Source organism: Cydia splendana, chromosome 27, assembly GCF_910591565.1.
Source record: "Cydia splendana chromosome 27, ilCydSple1.2, whole genome shotgun sequence".
NCBI lineage: Eukaryota > Metazoa > Arthropoda > Insecta > Lepidoptera > Tortricidae > Cydia > Cydia splendana.
In genome coordinates, this window is record NC_085986.1 from 8528658 (window position 1) to 8543379 (window position 14722).

A 14722-nucleotide genomic window follows, 5' to 3' on the forward strand; every position below is an offset into this window, starting at 1 on the left:
ATCGTGACAAAAATACAAAAAATCAAAAGGGCTTCCACTTTTTTAATAACAAGTCTGTGGCAAACACGGCCCGCCTGATGGTAAGCCGATGCAACTCCAGAGGTGTCACATGCGCGTTGCCGATCCTTTAAAAACTTGTAAGCTCCTTTCTTTGTTTTTTTTTCTCCGCTTATTACAATCATGGCCATAATATTCTACTGAATAAAACTATAATTAAAAGCTAAACTAAAACAAGACTTTAATGAATCATAAATAAAACTACTATATTAAATCTGAGAAAGACAGCATTTCCTCGCTGAATTGTTTAACTAATACGCTGAGCGAGGCAGCTGCCAGCTCTTCGGTCTCCTGGCGTCTCTGAGTGTCTTTGACAGGTCTTTGAAGAGACCCAGAGCGCCAGGGCCCCACGGACCAAGGGTCTCTACTGATATTCTACTGACCTCAGACAGATGTCGTACATCCATTTGCCGACCTTCTGCTGTACAGTATTAATAGTGTCCCGCGCCTTAGTCTGAGTGACCTCTTGCGCTCCAAAATATCTCAACGCGATCGGGCCAAAAATGCAGAAATTCAAAATGGCGTCTACTTTATAATCATGACCATAATATAGGGTCTACTGATTATAGATGTACAAATTGCAACAAGTTTCCAAAAGTTCTCGGAAACATTAGGAAAATTTCACAAGAAATAAAGGGAACTTTAATTTTGGAAATGGAAAACACGGAAAACTTCGATCCCCATACAAAAAAAAATGTGAAGTTTCTGAAATTTTTCCATGTGGAAAAAAAGCAATTTTGGAAACTAACGGCACGTCAGTGCTAATATCTTTTCTTCGCGTCACCTACCGTATATTCTAATTCTATTGTCCCGCTACCCAAAGATTGTCTGGAAGAGATAGCTCATAAGCGATAAGGCCGCCTGTTGTTACCTCTATCCAATTGTCTTTGTATATGTTACTGTACATTTATTGTATTGTAAACGATTCCCATAGTTTACAATAAAGAGTATTGTATTTTATTTTATTGTATTGTATTTCATTGTATTTTATTGTAATTTATTGTATTTTATTGTATTTTATTGTATTTTCTTGTATTTTATTGTATTTTTTGTATTTTATTGCATTTTATTGTATTTTATTGTATCTTTTGTATTTTATTATGTTTTATTGTATTGTGTTGTATTTTATTATATTTTATTGCATTTTATTGTATTGTAGTACTGACCTCAGACAGATGTCGTACATCCGTTTGCCGACCTTCTGCTGTATTTCACTGATGGTGTCCCTCAGAGCCTTCGTGACGGCGTGGCCGCGCAAGCTCTCCACGTTAAAGTTGTTGGTTTTGGCGGGAAATATGAGGAACGCTACTACGGTCATGTCTGAGCCGGCGGCCTGTGAAAAAAAATACCTATTCTAAATTTGTCTACCTATAACTCTGTATCTTTAGTTACTTAAATAAGTAAACAAATAATTTGTAAATTTTCGGGTAGTTATAACATTTATTGATTAACCAACCAAATGCAAAACCACCTGGATCTGTCACTGAACGACCTGACTCTAACCTACATTACTTGATCGTGTAATGTTTCCATCTACCCTCAACTGGCTTAAGATGCCATTTGAGGGTAGATTTTGTTTTTAAATACTTAAAGATACAGAGTATACATACAGTCAGCAGAAGTTGCTAAGCGGGCGAGGTGTTCAAAATTACCTTGACGCGCTCTTATTCTCTTAACAAAGTCGCGTCAAGATCATTTTGAACACCTCGCCCGCAACTAACTAATGCTGCTTACTGTACAATTTTTTATTTTTTTTATTAGCCTATGTTTGTGTCCCACTGCCAGGCAAAGGCCTCCCCTCTTCGTTTACTGTACAGTCGCCATCAGATATATCGGAGCGGCCAAGGTGTTCACAATATCTGAACACGCGCTCTAACGCCCTGACAATAGAGGCGTGTTCCGATATTTGTGAGCACCTTGGCCGCTCCGATATATCTGATGGCGACTGTACATAACCTTAAAAAAAATTAAAACAACATAATTATTAACCTAGTGGCACTGTGAGAGTTGTGAGACCTCGCGAGCATAGCTTAAAACTAAATAAATGTAAAACTTCGGCATTTTGGACATTTTGGCGCTTAAGTCCTTTATGCCAATTCCGCCATTTTGAACATATTTAAAAAAAAAGAATCGACAGAAAAAATCTAATAGTGTCCCCTGTGAAAAAAAAAGAATACATAATTAAATAAATATTAGGGGGCATCTTACACAGTTCAACCTAGCCCCAAACTAAGCAAAGCTTGTACTATGGGTGCTAGGCGACGATATACAATACAATACAATACAAATACTCTTTATTGCACACCTCAATAAAAGAAGACAATACAAAAGAAAACAGAAATACAAGCAGAGGTAAACAACAGGCGATCTTATCGCTAAAAAGCGATCTCTTCCAGACAACCTTTGGGTAGCGGAAATTAATAAATGTACATATGTCAGTAGGTGTTGCAAATGCAATGAAAGAAACCTATCACTAAATACATCGAAAACAGACAAATTACCATGCAAATAAAAATAATCAAAATAAAAATCATAAACAATACATATACATACTTTATATACATACATAAATAAATACATATATATAACATAATATAATATAGCAGTGCCAGCCATAGAGAAAGAGTAACCAGATAAAAGTATTAAGGAAGAGATAAGAAATTGAGTTTAAGTAGTCTCTTAAAAGAGTTAGGAGACTGAGCGCACCTTAGGTCAAGAGGCAGAGAGTTCCAAAGTCGAACAGCTTGATATACATACTTATATATATAAATATTTATATATTTCGGGGATCTCCGAAACGGCTCTAACGATTTCCTTGAAATTTGCTATATGGGGGTTTTCGGGACCGAGAAATCGATCTTGCTAGGCCTTATCTCTGGGAAAACGCACAGTTTTGAGTTTTTATGTTTTCCGAGCAAAGCTCGATCTATTGTCTATTGCAGCGGTCGGCAACAAGCGTGGCTATTTTGTATGTAATATTGACAAACGACAATGTCTGCTAAAGTCACAAATATTACCAAAGTGCGGCCCGCGTCAACTTCGTTAACTACTATGTGGCCGTTGCCTGCTAAAAGGTTGCCGACCGCTGGTCTATTGTATCGAATTGTAAAATAGCAGTACTGATAATTCCACTACTTGACGTTAGATGTCGACTACGAAATAACTCGCGTTTTGGTAAGAAAACTGATGTATGGAGTTACAACTCTTATTTTACTTATATCACTCTATGGTCAACTGGACGTAAACGACAGCCTGGACGGAAACTAGCGCAATGACCCTAATTATAGTAACACAAACCTTCAAATAATGGTTCAGTCTGGCTAGAGCCTCTATGAAGACGTCCGCCCCCTTGTTCCCGAACTCGTAGCGACCAGCGATGAAGAAATACAACGTCTTTTCCAGGTCGAAGTTGAAATGGCTGCGAAAAAAATGGTACATTTAGGTAATGACTAAAATTTATATTAAAATAAGTTTTTGGCAAAAATTTCATTTTTGGTACAAGCTTTTATCGCTGACTGTACTTTTCTTACGACAGACAATTAATACTCATCGAGACAATTCTAAAAACCCCTAACACAATTAGGTTGCGTTGTTTCATCATGGAGTTCCTATGGCCACCTCCTGTCTCCATCATCAGATCAGTTCGACAGTACCATATTATTGTATTGTCATCAGAACTACATCATACAGCTGCCAATTTCATGACGTTACGATCCTTGGAAGATGGTTAAATTAGTTACCTTAGATTCCATTACAGTTAGTTACATACAGGTCGACCTAAATAAAAGCTTGTTAATTAGAAATAAAGTGAAAAACAAGGGCGAGTCGGACTCGCGCACGAAGTGTTCCGATGGTTCCGTACCATTCCGTAATATCGATATTTTTTTTATAGCGACGATCATTCGACGCGAGAGGTATGTCACAAGAGTCACATCCGTAGAAATGTCCCCTGACAAACTCGTGTATCTTGTCCTTGGCTAACGCGTGGTTCTGAAACTCGTGCAGCGCTGAGAACTTCTTCACGTTTAAGCCGTTCGGTGTGATGATGTCATTAAGTGATCACAAGAGATTCACCCATAGAAATGTCCCCTGACAAACTCGTGTATCTTGTCCTTGGCTAACGCGTGGAGGTTTTGGAACTCGTGGAGTGCTGAGAACTCCGTTTGGTGTGATGATGTCATTAAGTGACCACAAGAGACTCACCCATAGAAATTTCCCCTGACAAACTCGTGTATCTTCTCCTTGGCTAACGCGTGGAGGTTTTGGAACTCATGGAGTGCTGAGAACTTCTTCACGTTCAAGCCGTTTGGTGTGATGATGTCATTAAGTGACCACAAGAGACTCACCCATAGAAATGTCCCCTGACAAACTCGTGTATCTTATCCTTGGCTAACGCGTGGAGGTTTTGGAACTCGTGGAGCGCTGAGAACTTCTTCACGTTCAAGCCGTTTGGTGTTATGATGGTCGTTAAGTGACCACAAGAGACTCACCCATAGAAATGTCCCCTGACAAACTCGTGTATCTTGTCCTTGCCTACGCGTGGAGATTTTGGAACTCGTGCAGTGCTGAGTTCTTCACGTTCAAGCCGTTTGGTGTTATGATGGTCGTTAAGTAATTACAAGAGACTCACCCGTAGAAATGTCCCCTGACAAACTCGTGTATCTTGTCCTTGGCTAACGCGTGGAGATTTTGGAACTCGTGGAGTGCTGAGAACTTCTTCACGTTCAAGCCGTTTGGTGTAATGATGTCGGCCTTGCGTTTAAGGAGATGTTCGGCTTCGTAGCCTTAAACAAATATTTATTTTAAGATTAAAGGATGACTCATGCTAGACCAGACCGGAGCCGGGCCTGAGCTTTCGGTCACCGATCAGCCGTCATATAAAATAACATGTCGACGCCTCGGCACGGGCCCGGCCCGGTCTAGCATGAGACATCCTTAAGTAAGAAAATGTAAATTTTTAAAATTATGTCACAATGCAAAGTTATTTGTGAAACTTTAGGCCACGGCCACATTGATTGTTTCTGCAGTTCCGAACAAGCTAAAGTAAAAATTCTTTAAATAAACAATGAGCTTAACGAGTGATTCTAATTTAGAATCATGAGCGAAGCGAGGGACTCAAAGGCACGAGATGCATCCCTGCACCGAAGACGTAAACACATAAATTAGACTAAGTATACATACCTAATATGTAATTTAATTATATTGCCATCTCGCCCATGATTACGGCGGTCAAGCGGCGGAGCGGGACAGCATGGGTGAATCGACTTTGTCTTGCCACTAGTTGCCATGGTTACGGTCTCCTGGGTCACTCTTAAAATACTATTTTTTCGTATTTAAATGAACCAAACATGATTTTTTGGTAGTTATAAGGCCATTCCATAATGTTACAGCAGCTCTTCTAAGAAACTATGCTACTATTGTCTCCTGGCTTATGGGACAGAATAACAACAAGAAATAGTTGATCGACCCAATTATGAACGTGCGAGATAGGAAATGGCAGATCAATGTTCGAAATTCTTCGTTCTTAGAGTGCTTACTTTAATAATTTAGTATATTTTCAAGGCTAATTTTCCGTGTTAAACTGTACCTGTAATGTCTGACACTGTCGTGAATATATGTGTCATGTGTGCCGCCGCTCTCTCCATGCAATAGCGGTGGTATATCTGTCTCTTTCCCGCCTCCTCGTCCACTGAGAACTGAAAGAGACGGCAATCATTACTTCGAATATCGAACAATAAATTTTGCTTCGTACCTTAACCTATACCTCGTTTTTTAGCATTAGGCAAAAAACCGGACAAGTGCGAGTCGAACTCGCCCACCGAGGGTTCCGAAACAAAAATACATAATCTGTGAAAATTTCAACTGCTATCACGGTTCATGAAATACAGACAGATATATAGACAGACACACAGACGGACAGTGGATAGGGTCCCGTTTTTACCCTTTGGGTACGGAACCCTAAAAATGTAAAAAGGTTTTGTTAGTTATTTTTGTAATTACCTGCAATATTTTACGATGTGAATATATAGAACATACTTAGCAACTTTGGCAAAATGGTTTTAATGTTAACAAAATGGCTCCCCCATAGAAAATGTCAATATCTGACCAGCCAAAATGTAGGATACTCAGTTGCGAGTTCGAGTCTCACCCAACCCAGTGAATTTTTCCACTTTTAATTTATTTCTAAGTTTTATGGCATCGCTACTGGTCGCCTCCTTCAGGCGCATTTGGTGGTAATATTTTCTGTCCACGAGCGGACCCCAGGACCATGGGACATGAGCCGTTAGTTGTATTTTATAAAATTGGTTATTATTTTTGCTTGTATGTAAATTCAATGTTGACGTGTAAAAGTGCCCTTGTAGCCTATTTGCTGAATAAATGTTGAAGTTTTGAAGTTTTTTTGAAGCCGTGGCAAAATACCGGAATAACGCGAGGAAGGTTTGCTGACCACGAGTTGATTATTCCACGACTCTTCTCTTTCCGCACAGACTTTATTGATTTATTAACAATAATGGCATACCTTGTCCAAGTTGTTGTAGAAGTCTGTGTTGCCGGCGCACAGGTAGCGGCCCAGTAGAGTGGCGTGTGTCGTGAACACCGTGGCTACGTCTACGTGACGTACTCTGTAAACAAACATACAGTGTATTCATCCTTACTTGTCCTATCATGTAAACAAACAAAGTGTATTCATCCTTACTTGTCCCATCATGTAAACAAACATAAAGTGTATTCATCCTTACTTGTCCTATCATGTAAACAAACATAAAGTGTAGTCATCCTTACTTGTCCTATCATGTAAAGAAACAAAGTGTATTCATCCTTACTTGTCCTTTCATGTAAACAAACATAACGTGTATTCATCCTTACTTGTTCTATCATGTAAACAAACAAAGTGTATTCATCCTTACTTGTCATATCATGTAAACAAACATAACGTGTATTCATCCTTACTTGTCCTATCATGTAAACAAACAAAGTGTATTCATCCTTACTTGTCCTATCATGTAAACAAACAAAGTGTATTCATCTTTAAAGTGTCATTCTATGGAACTTGCTATGTAAACAAAAGCACAGAAGAAATAATAGTACTACCGTACAGAAAGGACACTTCCTACAAACCCGAACTTTGACAGCGATTCAGGGTCGAATCATGCTATCCCTTTCTAATATATGGCACTATCCCTTTCGGCTATTTAGGGTTGTCAAAATTCAAGTGATTATCTTAATTGTGGTCGTGCACGCACAAGGAAGTCAAGTGGTGCCAACCCTAATAATTGCTCGGAGCAATGCTGAGCCGAACGGAGCCGAGTTCGACCGAAGTCAGGAGTGTCTCCCCACTGACAAAAGTCACTAGTAAATTCATCATTCAGAGACAATTTCAATATGGCGGTTTGTTTACATAGTCAGCAAGTTCCGTAGAATGACACTGTACTTGTCCTATCATGTAAACAAACACTTCTCGAAGACATTATCACACTTTTCTCTGAAATTACACAATAATCATCACTTAAAATGTTATTGTATACATAAAGAAACTCACAAAATATTGAAATCAACCAAATAACCACTGAAAAATATCATTTCTAATAAGATTTTCATCAATAATCGCAGTAACGCCAGTAACGAACGGATCACCTCAACATCTGTGTATTTTACGATTGTCTATGAATCGTATTGTTGGAATGACACTTTGACGTCACGTTTGTTTACATGATAAATCACGTAAGGATGAATACACTTTACAGTTATAATTCATCACTATATCAGTTACCAGGATCTCTAGAACGCGTATGCCGCACATATTAGATGACAGTTCGACTTGTAGTGGTATTTCTAGGCTAAGAAACCCCCACCAGCCCTTGATTTCCCCCCTTCTTAATGTTTACAAATAGGTAACAGTATGTTACCAGTACATTTACTTACCTAAGTACTATGAGTCCGACACCGGCCTGCCACTCGTGGAAGTGAGCCACAACTCGAGGCGGGGTGTCGCTGTAGCCTTCCGCGGCCTTCCTGAACTGCAACAGAGTTTCAAACATAATTAATAAATGATAAACAACACAGTGAGTCTTAGATTGAGACTACACTGATGTAGTCTCAATCTAAATATATGCGCTTTGCGGTTATAGCAGCAAGAGCGTGATACATAGCATTTAAACTTATAGCCAGTCCCAAACAACATGGTTTTATGCAAAATCGATCAACTAGCACTAATCTTATAAGCTACACTGAATATCTTAGCTCCGCATTTAATACACGTACCCAAATAGATTCCATTTACACAGACTTTGCTAAAGCATTTGATAAAGTAGATCACAATATTCTTTACACTAAAGCCGAACACATTGGACTGCACGGATCACTACTTAGATGGCTAAAATGTTACCTTCGAAATCGCTCACAACTCGTTAAAGTCCGTGGCTATTATTCTATTCCGTTCCCGGCTAGTTCTGGTGTACCACAGGGATCCAATCTAGGCCCTCTTTTGTTTCTTATATTTATCAATGATTTGTTAGATAACATTACATGTAACACATTAGCATACGCCGATGATCTAAAGTTATTCAGTAAAGTAAATAGTATTCAAGATTGTCAATTACTTCAAAAAGATATTACTATGTTGAACGAGTGGTGCTCTGAAAATAACATGACACTAAATGTAAAAAAGTGCAATGCTATTACATTTACTAAAAATAAAACCCCAATTGTGTTCGACTACACTATAGATCATACATCTCTAAATCGTGTATCAGTTATAAAAGACCTCGGTATTTGGTTCGACTCAAAGCTCTCCTTTACAGCTCACTACAACTATATAGTCGAAAAAGCATTTAGACTATTAGGATTTATTTTTAGACCCATAAAACCTTTTAAGAATGCCAAAAGTATTTTAATAATTTACCGCGCCCTAATTAGAAGCTCTTTAGAATACTGTTCCGCAGTATGGTCACCGCACTACAACACCCACATAGATCGCATCGAGTCTGTTCAAAGAAAATTTTTACGCCATCTAGTATTTAAATTGCGCCTTAAAAATAAACTACCCACATATAACAATAGACTGCACCATTTCAAAATTAATAGTTTGCAAAATCAAAGACATATTAACGAATTATTACTTCTACATAAAATTATTCACAATAAAATAGATTCTGACCTTATTAGTAACATACAATTCCGGGTGTACCATAAACCATGCCGTAACCCAACTCAGTTTTTAGTTCCAGCTGCTTCAAATAATGTTTCACAACATAGTCCCCTGGCTCGTATATGCACTTCTTATAACAAGATTTGTAATGATGTAGACATTTTTCATTTAAGTTGTAATAGATTTAGAAACAGTGTAACAAAATTATCACATACCTAGTTAAGTACATGATCTCACCTTAATTTTAAGATTGTTAAATTAATTGTTAAGTATTAAATATTATAATTTCTAATGAATGTTGTGCTTGGTAGTTATTGAAATGTAAATTTAGTACTATAAGTTTGACATAATATTAAGACGCATGTATCCAATTTACATTTTGTTACCTCGCCTTGAAATAAATAAATAAATAAATGTCTGTCCCAATCTATCTACGATGCATTACGAGCGCGATGCACTAGCGCTAGCTCTGTCAATCTTAACTATATGTGCGAAGCGCATATAGAGAAGAGACTAGAGCGCGACGCAATAGTATGTAGAGTGGAGGAGGAGTAAAAGGGCATCGGTCTCATGTATTTGTCGTACCTCAGTAATAAATTGCGCGACCATGAACCCCAGTATGACGGCGTCGTTGGCCTCTATGTCCAGGTGCGGGATGCCCAGAGAGCAAGTGTCCCACAGTTCCTGCTTGTAACCTGAATTATTATTATTACACTTACCTCAGTAATGAACTGCGCGACCATGAACCCCAGTATAATAGCGTCGTTGGCCTCTATATCCAGGTGCGGGATGCCCAGAGAGCAAGTGTCCCACAGCTCCTGCTTGTAGCCGTCCAGCTGCCAGGCGCCCGATCCGATGTCGAAGAGGATGATTTGGGGGTTCCCGTCCACTAGCCAAGTACCTGTGTGGAGCTGAAAGAAATAGTAGTTTGTGTTACAAGGGATCAAAATGATATACTTCCGTCAAGGGCGTACATTGCATCCTGAATGAAGCGATGGATTCTACAATAGAATCCCGAACGTAATGAGGGATTCTAAAGTAGAATACTGAGCGTAATGAGGGATTCAAGTGTTAACGCCCAAGACGAAATAATTTTGATACCGTGTGACACAATACTGCTTTTCACATCAACTATGAGGAAATTGTTATGTTCCAAAATATGTATTATTTGACCAAAAAAAAAGTATGCAAGAAAGAAAAAATCGTGTCCTAGAACAGAAAAGTACAACTTTGATCCCTCCTAGCAGGGAAGAAAAGTGCCACTTAAATCCCTCCTAGCGGGGCAGAAAAAGCCCTTTTTCGAATAGGTGATGTGAAAAAAATATTTCACTACATCAGCTCGTAAAGGCTCTCTTTATTCAAAATTCTTTACCAGTCAAAATTATGAAGACGATACGAATAAAATATTTTATTATTGAGATTTTGTTTTACATAAAAACTTTGTATTTATACTCTGTATCCTTAGGTATTTAAATAAAAGTAAACAACACTTACCTTCAAATGGCTCCTTAAGCCAGTTGAGGATAGATGAAAACATTACACGATCAAATAATGTAGGTTAAAGTCAGGTCATTCAGTGACAGATCAAGGCGGTTTTGTATTTGGTTGGTTAACCAATAAATGTTATAACTACCCGAAAATGTAAAAATTGTTTGTTTACTTTTATTTGAATACCTAAAGATACAGCGTATAGCTTGACGTCATATGGTTGTCATCGGCACCAAAGTTTCGCTCCCTGGTAATCGCAGTATACAGAAGACATGCAGTAATTGTAATATAGTAGCTGGACTTCGTTTTCCTTTCAGTCCAGCTATCGCAGGACTATAGGACAGGACTATAAGACTCAGGAGGAGGAGGACTCAGGAGAGTATGATAGGAGAAAAGCGATGCTTGTTAAATGCAATAAGAAATAGGAGAGGCATGATGTTAGGCCACCTTATACGGCATGACAACTTTTTCCTAAACATCCTTGAACGCAGGATTGAAAAGACAAAAGAAGGGAGACCTAGAATTACTTATCTCAGCCAAATAAAAAATAATGCGTCGTATGAGGAAATTAAAAGACTGGCACAAGACAGAAATTATTGGCGATTACTCCACCGACAAGAGCAAAGCTCTTAAGTTATGATGATGATGATGTAGTAATTATTGTTTACCTTGTAGCCCTGGCTCCTCATGGCGTTGACGGCGATAGCGAGGGGGGAGTTGGGGGGGAAGTCCTGCTCCTCCACCTCTTGACGAGCACAATGCTCCTTGTACGGACCTGTACGCAATCAAATACATATTTAATCTATATACATACATATTTGTGACGTTATCTAAGAAAAGGGGCCTTATTGTCGATGGCGCTTACGCCATTATTATCGATGCTCCGATATAAATACAATGCCGCACGACGCTATGTGGCGTAAGCGCCATCGACAATAAGGTCCCTTTTCATAGATAATGCCCCATTTAAAACCCATTTAGTAATAAACTGTGCGACCATGAACCCCAGAATAACGGCGTCGTTGGCCTCTATATCCAGGTGCGGGATGTTACTCTTTATACCTAATATGGACTAATTGCCTACCTAACCCTTATATTATACCTAAGTCTTAAGTCTTACGTCGCGCTCGGCCGGGAAGCATCCGTTAAAAGTGTGTGCGTAGTGAATAAATTATTAAAATTTAAATATGTCGAAAGCTACTGTGGAAGCTTTAGAAAAAGTATTAAAAAAGTTTTTGGAGCCAATTGAAGCCAAAATTGGGTGTATTTTGACGGACATTAAACGACTAGAAGGAAAAATATGCAACTTCGAAGTGACTCAGCAACAGTGCAAAAAGTGTAATCCGCAAGCTGCAAGCGATTCTCCACCTAGTGAATCGACGGCGCCGAAGACACGCGTAGAAAATCCCGCGGCAGTGATTGAGCGCAGACCTAAACGTCACCCAGCAGCGCTACCCGCCAAAGTCGCCGTTTGCGAAACGAGACGCATCTCTTTGCCTGCGAAAATAGACAAAATTGGTGAAACTTCAATGCCAAAACACAAAAATGACACTTTACCTAATAATGTAGTCCCCACGACGTCAAGAATCAATGACGCAATATCCAATAATATTGCTAAACGAGCCGACGACGACGACGATAATAATAATATGACATGGCAAACTGCAACTTATGTTAAGGGCCGCATGAGACAGAGATCACCGCGAGTTGCAGTCACGGGCACCGGACCTGAAGACTGCGAACTAAAAACCACCGAGCGCGTAAGAAAAATACATGCGTGTTTCTTCAAGTCCGACACCACTCCAGAAGCCATTCTGTCATATATCTCTAAAAAGACTGGTAGGACCGACTGTACAGTCGATAGGTTGCAACTAAAACACCAATACTATGCATCATTTGCGTTAACAGTCCCACAGAGTAGTTTTGAAAAGCTCATGTCCGCCGAAAACTGGCCGTCCGGTATAGAGGTAAGCGAGTGGTTTCGCGGAGGCGCCGGGCGTGCCGGGCGCGCTCACCCTCCGCGCCGCCGCTCCCGCCCAGCACGCCAGGGCTCCGCCGGGGCCGTCGACGACCTACGATCAACACGGAGCAGCCACACAAGCTACTCTGATAGCTTGTCATCAAAACATTAGGGGCTTAAATGGAAAAACTAGGCATTTAGAAGTATTGTTGTGTGACGAACTAACTTGTGATGTACTAATTCTCACCGAGCACTTTCTTCATAATAACGAAATACAATCTGTAACACTAAATAACTACGACCTTATGTCTTACTACTGTAGACCCACAATTGAACGCGGCGGTAGCTGCATTTACGTAAAGTCAAACATCAGGGCTATAAGCAGACCGGATTACTGCGACCTATCTCGCGAACAGATATTTGACACCTGCGCAATATACCTGGTAGATGATGATATCCTCGTCGTAGGAATTTATCACTCAAACCTCACTAGTAATTCAGAGTACTTGAAACTGTTCGAAGGCCTGTTGACAAAAATAAATAACGACAACATGACAGCAATTATAATGGGAGATATCAATATCGACCTCTGCAATAACACTTCTATAAAACGGCAGTTGCTAGACATCTTATTGGCACATGGTTTCACTCAGTACATCCAGGACATCACCAGGCGGGATGGCGAAAGTGCGACTCTGCTGGATCATGCGTACTCAAACATTCGTCACGGGCGAGTGTCCGCGGTCTGTGTAAACACTAATCTAAGCGACCACACGGCGCAGCGCTTCGCTGCGCCCCGCTCCCCTCGACACCAGACACCGGTACTGATAAGGAAACGAGTATTTAGCAACAAAAACACAGCGTCTTTTGTCAATGCGCTCGAATCGATAGACTGGTATGAGATAGTTAATGAATACCACGACGACTGTAAACTATTCGCAACTAAAGTTATTAATATAATGAGCTATTTGCTTGATATACACATTCCTATTAAAAACATAACCCTACACGCTAAAAGTTGTCCCTGGATAGATTCCGAAATTATAGATCTAAAACTATTAGCATTCGATTTTATAAATCTTTCAAATAAATACCCCACCAATCTGTCCTTAACCGATTCTTCAAATAAAATTCTAAATTTATACAACCTTAAACTCAAAGCTAAACGTACAGTTTACTTTAACAACTTAATTAGCAATAACACAAACAAAAGCAAAGCAATGTGGAACGCTATTAACACCGAGCTGGGACGGAACCCCCGTGAGCGAGTTGACTACACGGACCTGCTGGTGGACTGCGCCGGCAACCCGTACGCCACGAAACAGCTCGCGGTGGACGCGCTCAACCGCGAGTTCGTGATGGCCGCCGCCGTGTGCGGCGCGCCCTCCGCCGACCGCGCCATCTCCATCACCACCTTATCACACGAGCGCGCCGCCATCGACTGCTCAATAAGGCTCAAACCTTTCACACCAGACGAAGTCGTTCAGATCTTTAGAACATCTATAGCACCAAAAAACAGTACTGACGTGTACGGCTTATCCGCCAATCTGCTCAGGCAAGCCAGCCCAGCGATCTCCTATGCTTTGTCTCAGCTATTTAACTGCTGCATGAGAGTAGGTGTGTACCCGGAGAGCTTTAAAAAGGTCAAGATAAGCCCACTGTATAAAGGTAAAGGCCAGAAGTCAGCTATTAAATCTTACCGTCCCATATCTCTAGTCCCATGCCCAAGTAAGTGTCTCGAAGTAGGATTAAATAAAAGACTACTCGATTTCTGGTCCCCTAGGAATGTATTCACTGACAGTCAATATGCCTACCGCCAGGGTCGATCTACCACTGACCTGGTGCGAGACGTGGTGCGCTGCGTTATGCTGGATCGCGAAGCGGGACACAGCGTGGCGGTGATCTGCTGCGACCTGTCTCGCGCTTTCGACACGGCGGATCACGCCCTCGTTGCCGACAAACTCGCCCACTATGGCATACGAGGACCGGCTTCCCGACTATTACTGTCATTCATGAACGAGAGAGCCCAAATCGTTGTCGGTGATGGCGGGAAAGTCAAGTCCTCAGAA

General features: G+C 40.3%; 1 protein-coding gene across 1 annotated transcript in view; it reads right to left on the bottom strand.

The window, feature by feature from the left end:
• LOC134803803 (glycogen [starch] synthase) overlaps positions 1-14722 on the bottom strand; it is a 43121-nt gene that overhangs the window by 16401 nt on the left and 11998 nt on the right. Inside the window, exons 4-11 of the mRNA XM_063776639.1 lie at positions 11362-11468; positions 9925-10116; positions 7981-8075; positions 6578-6680; positions 5645-5753; positions 4688-4841; positions 3355-3475; positions 1224-1390 (exon numbers count right to left, since the gene is read on the bottom strand). Of these exons, the coding sequence (XP_063632709.1) occupies positions 1224-1390; positions 3355-3475; positions 4688-4841; positions 5645-5753; positions 6578-6680; positions 7981-8075; positions 9925-10116; positions 11362-11468 (1048 nt within the window). The remainder of the gene's footprint in view (positions 1-1223; positions 1391-3354; positions 3476-4687; positions 4842-5644; positions 5754-6577; positions 6681-7980; positions 8076-9924; positions 10117-11361; positions 11469-14722) is intronic.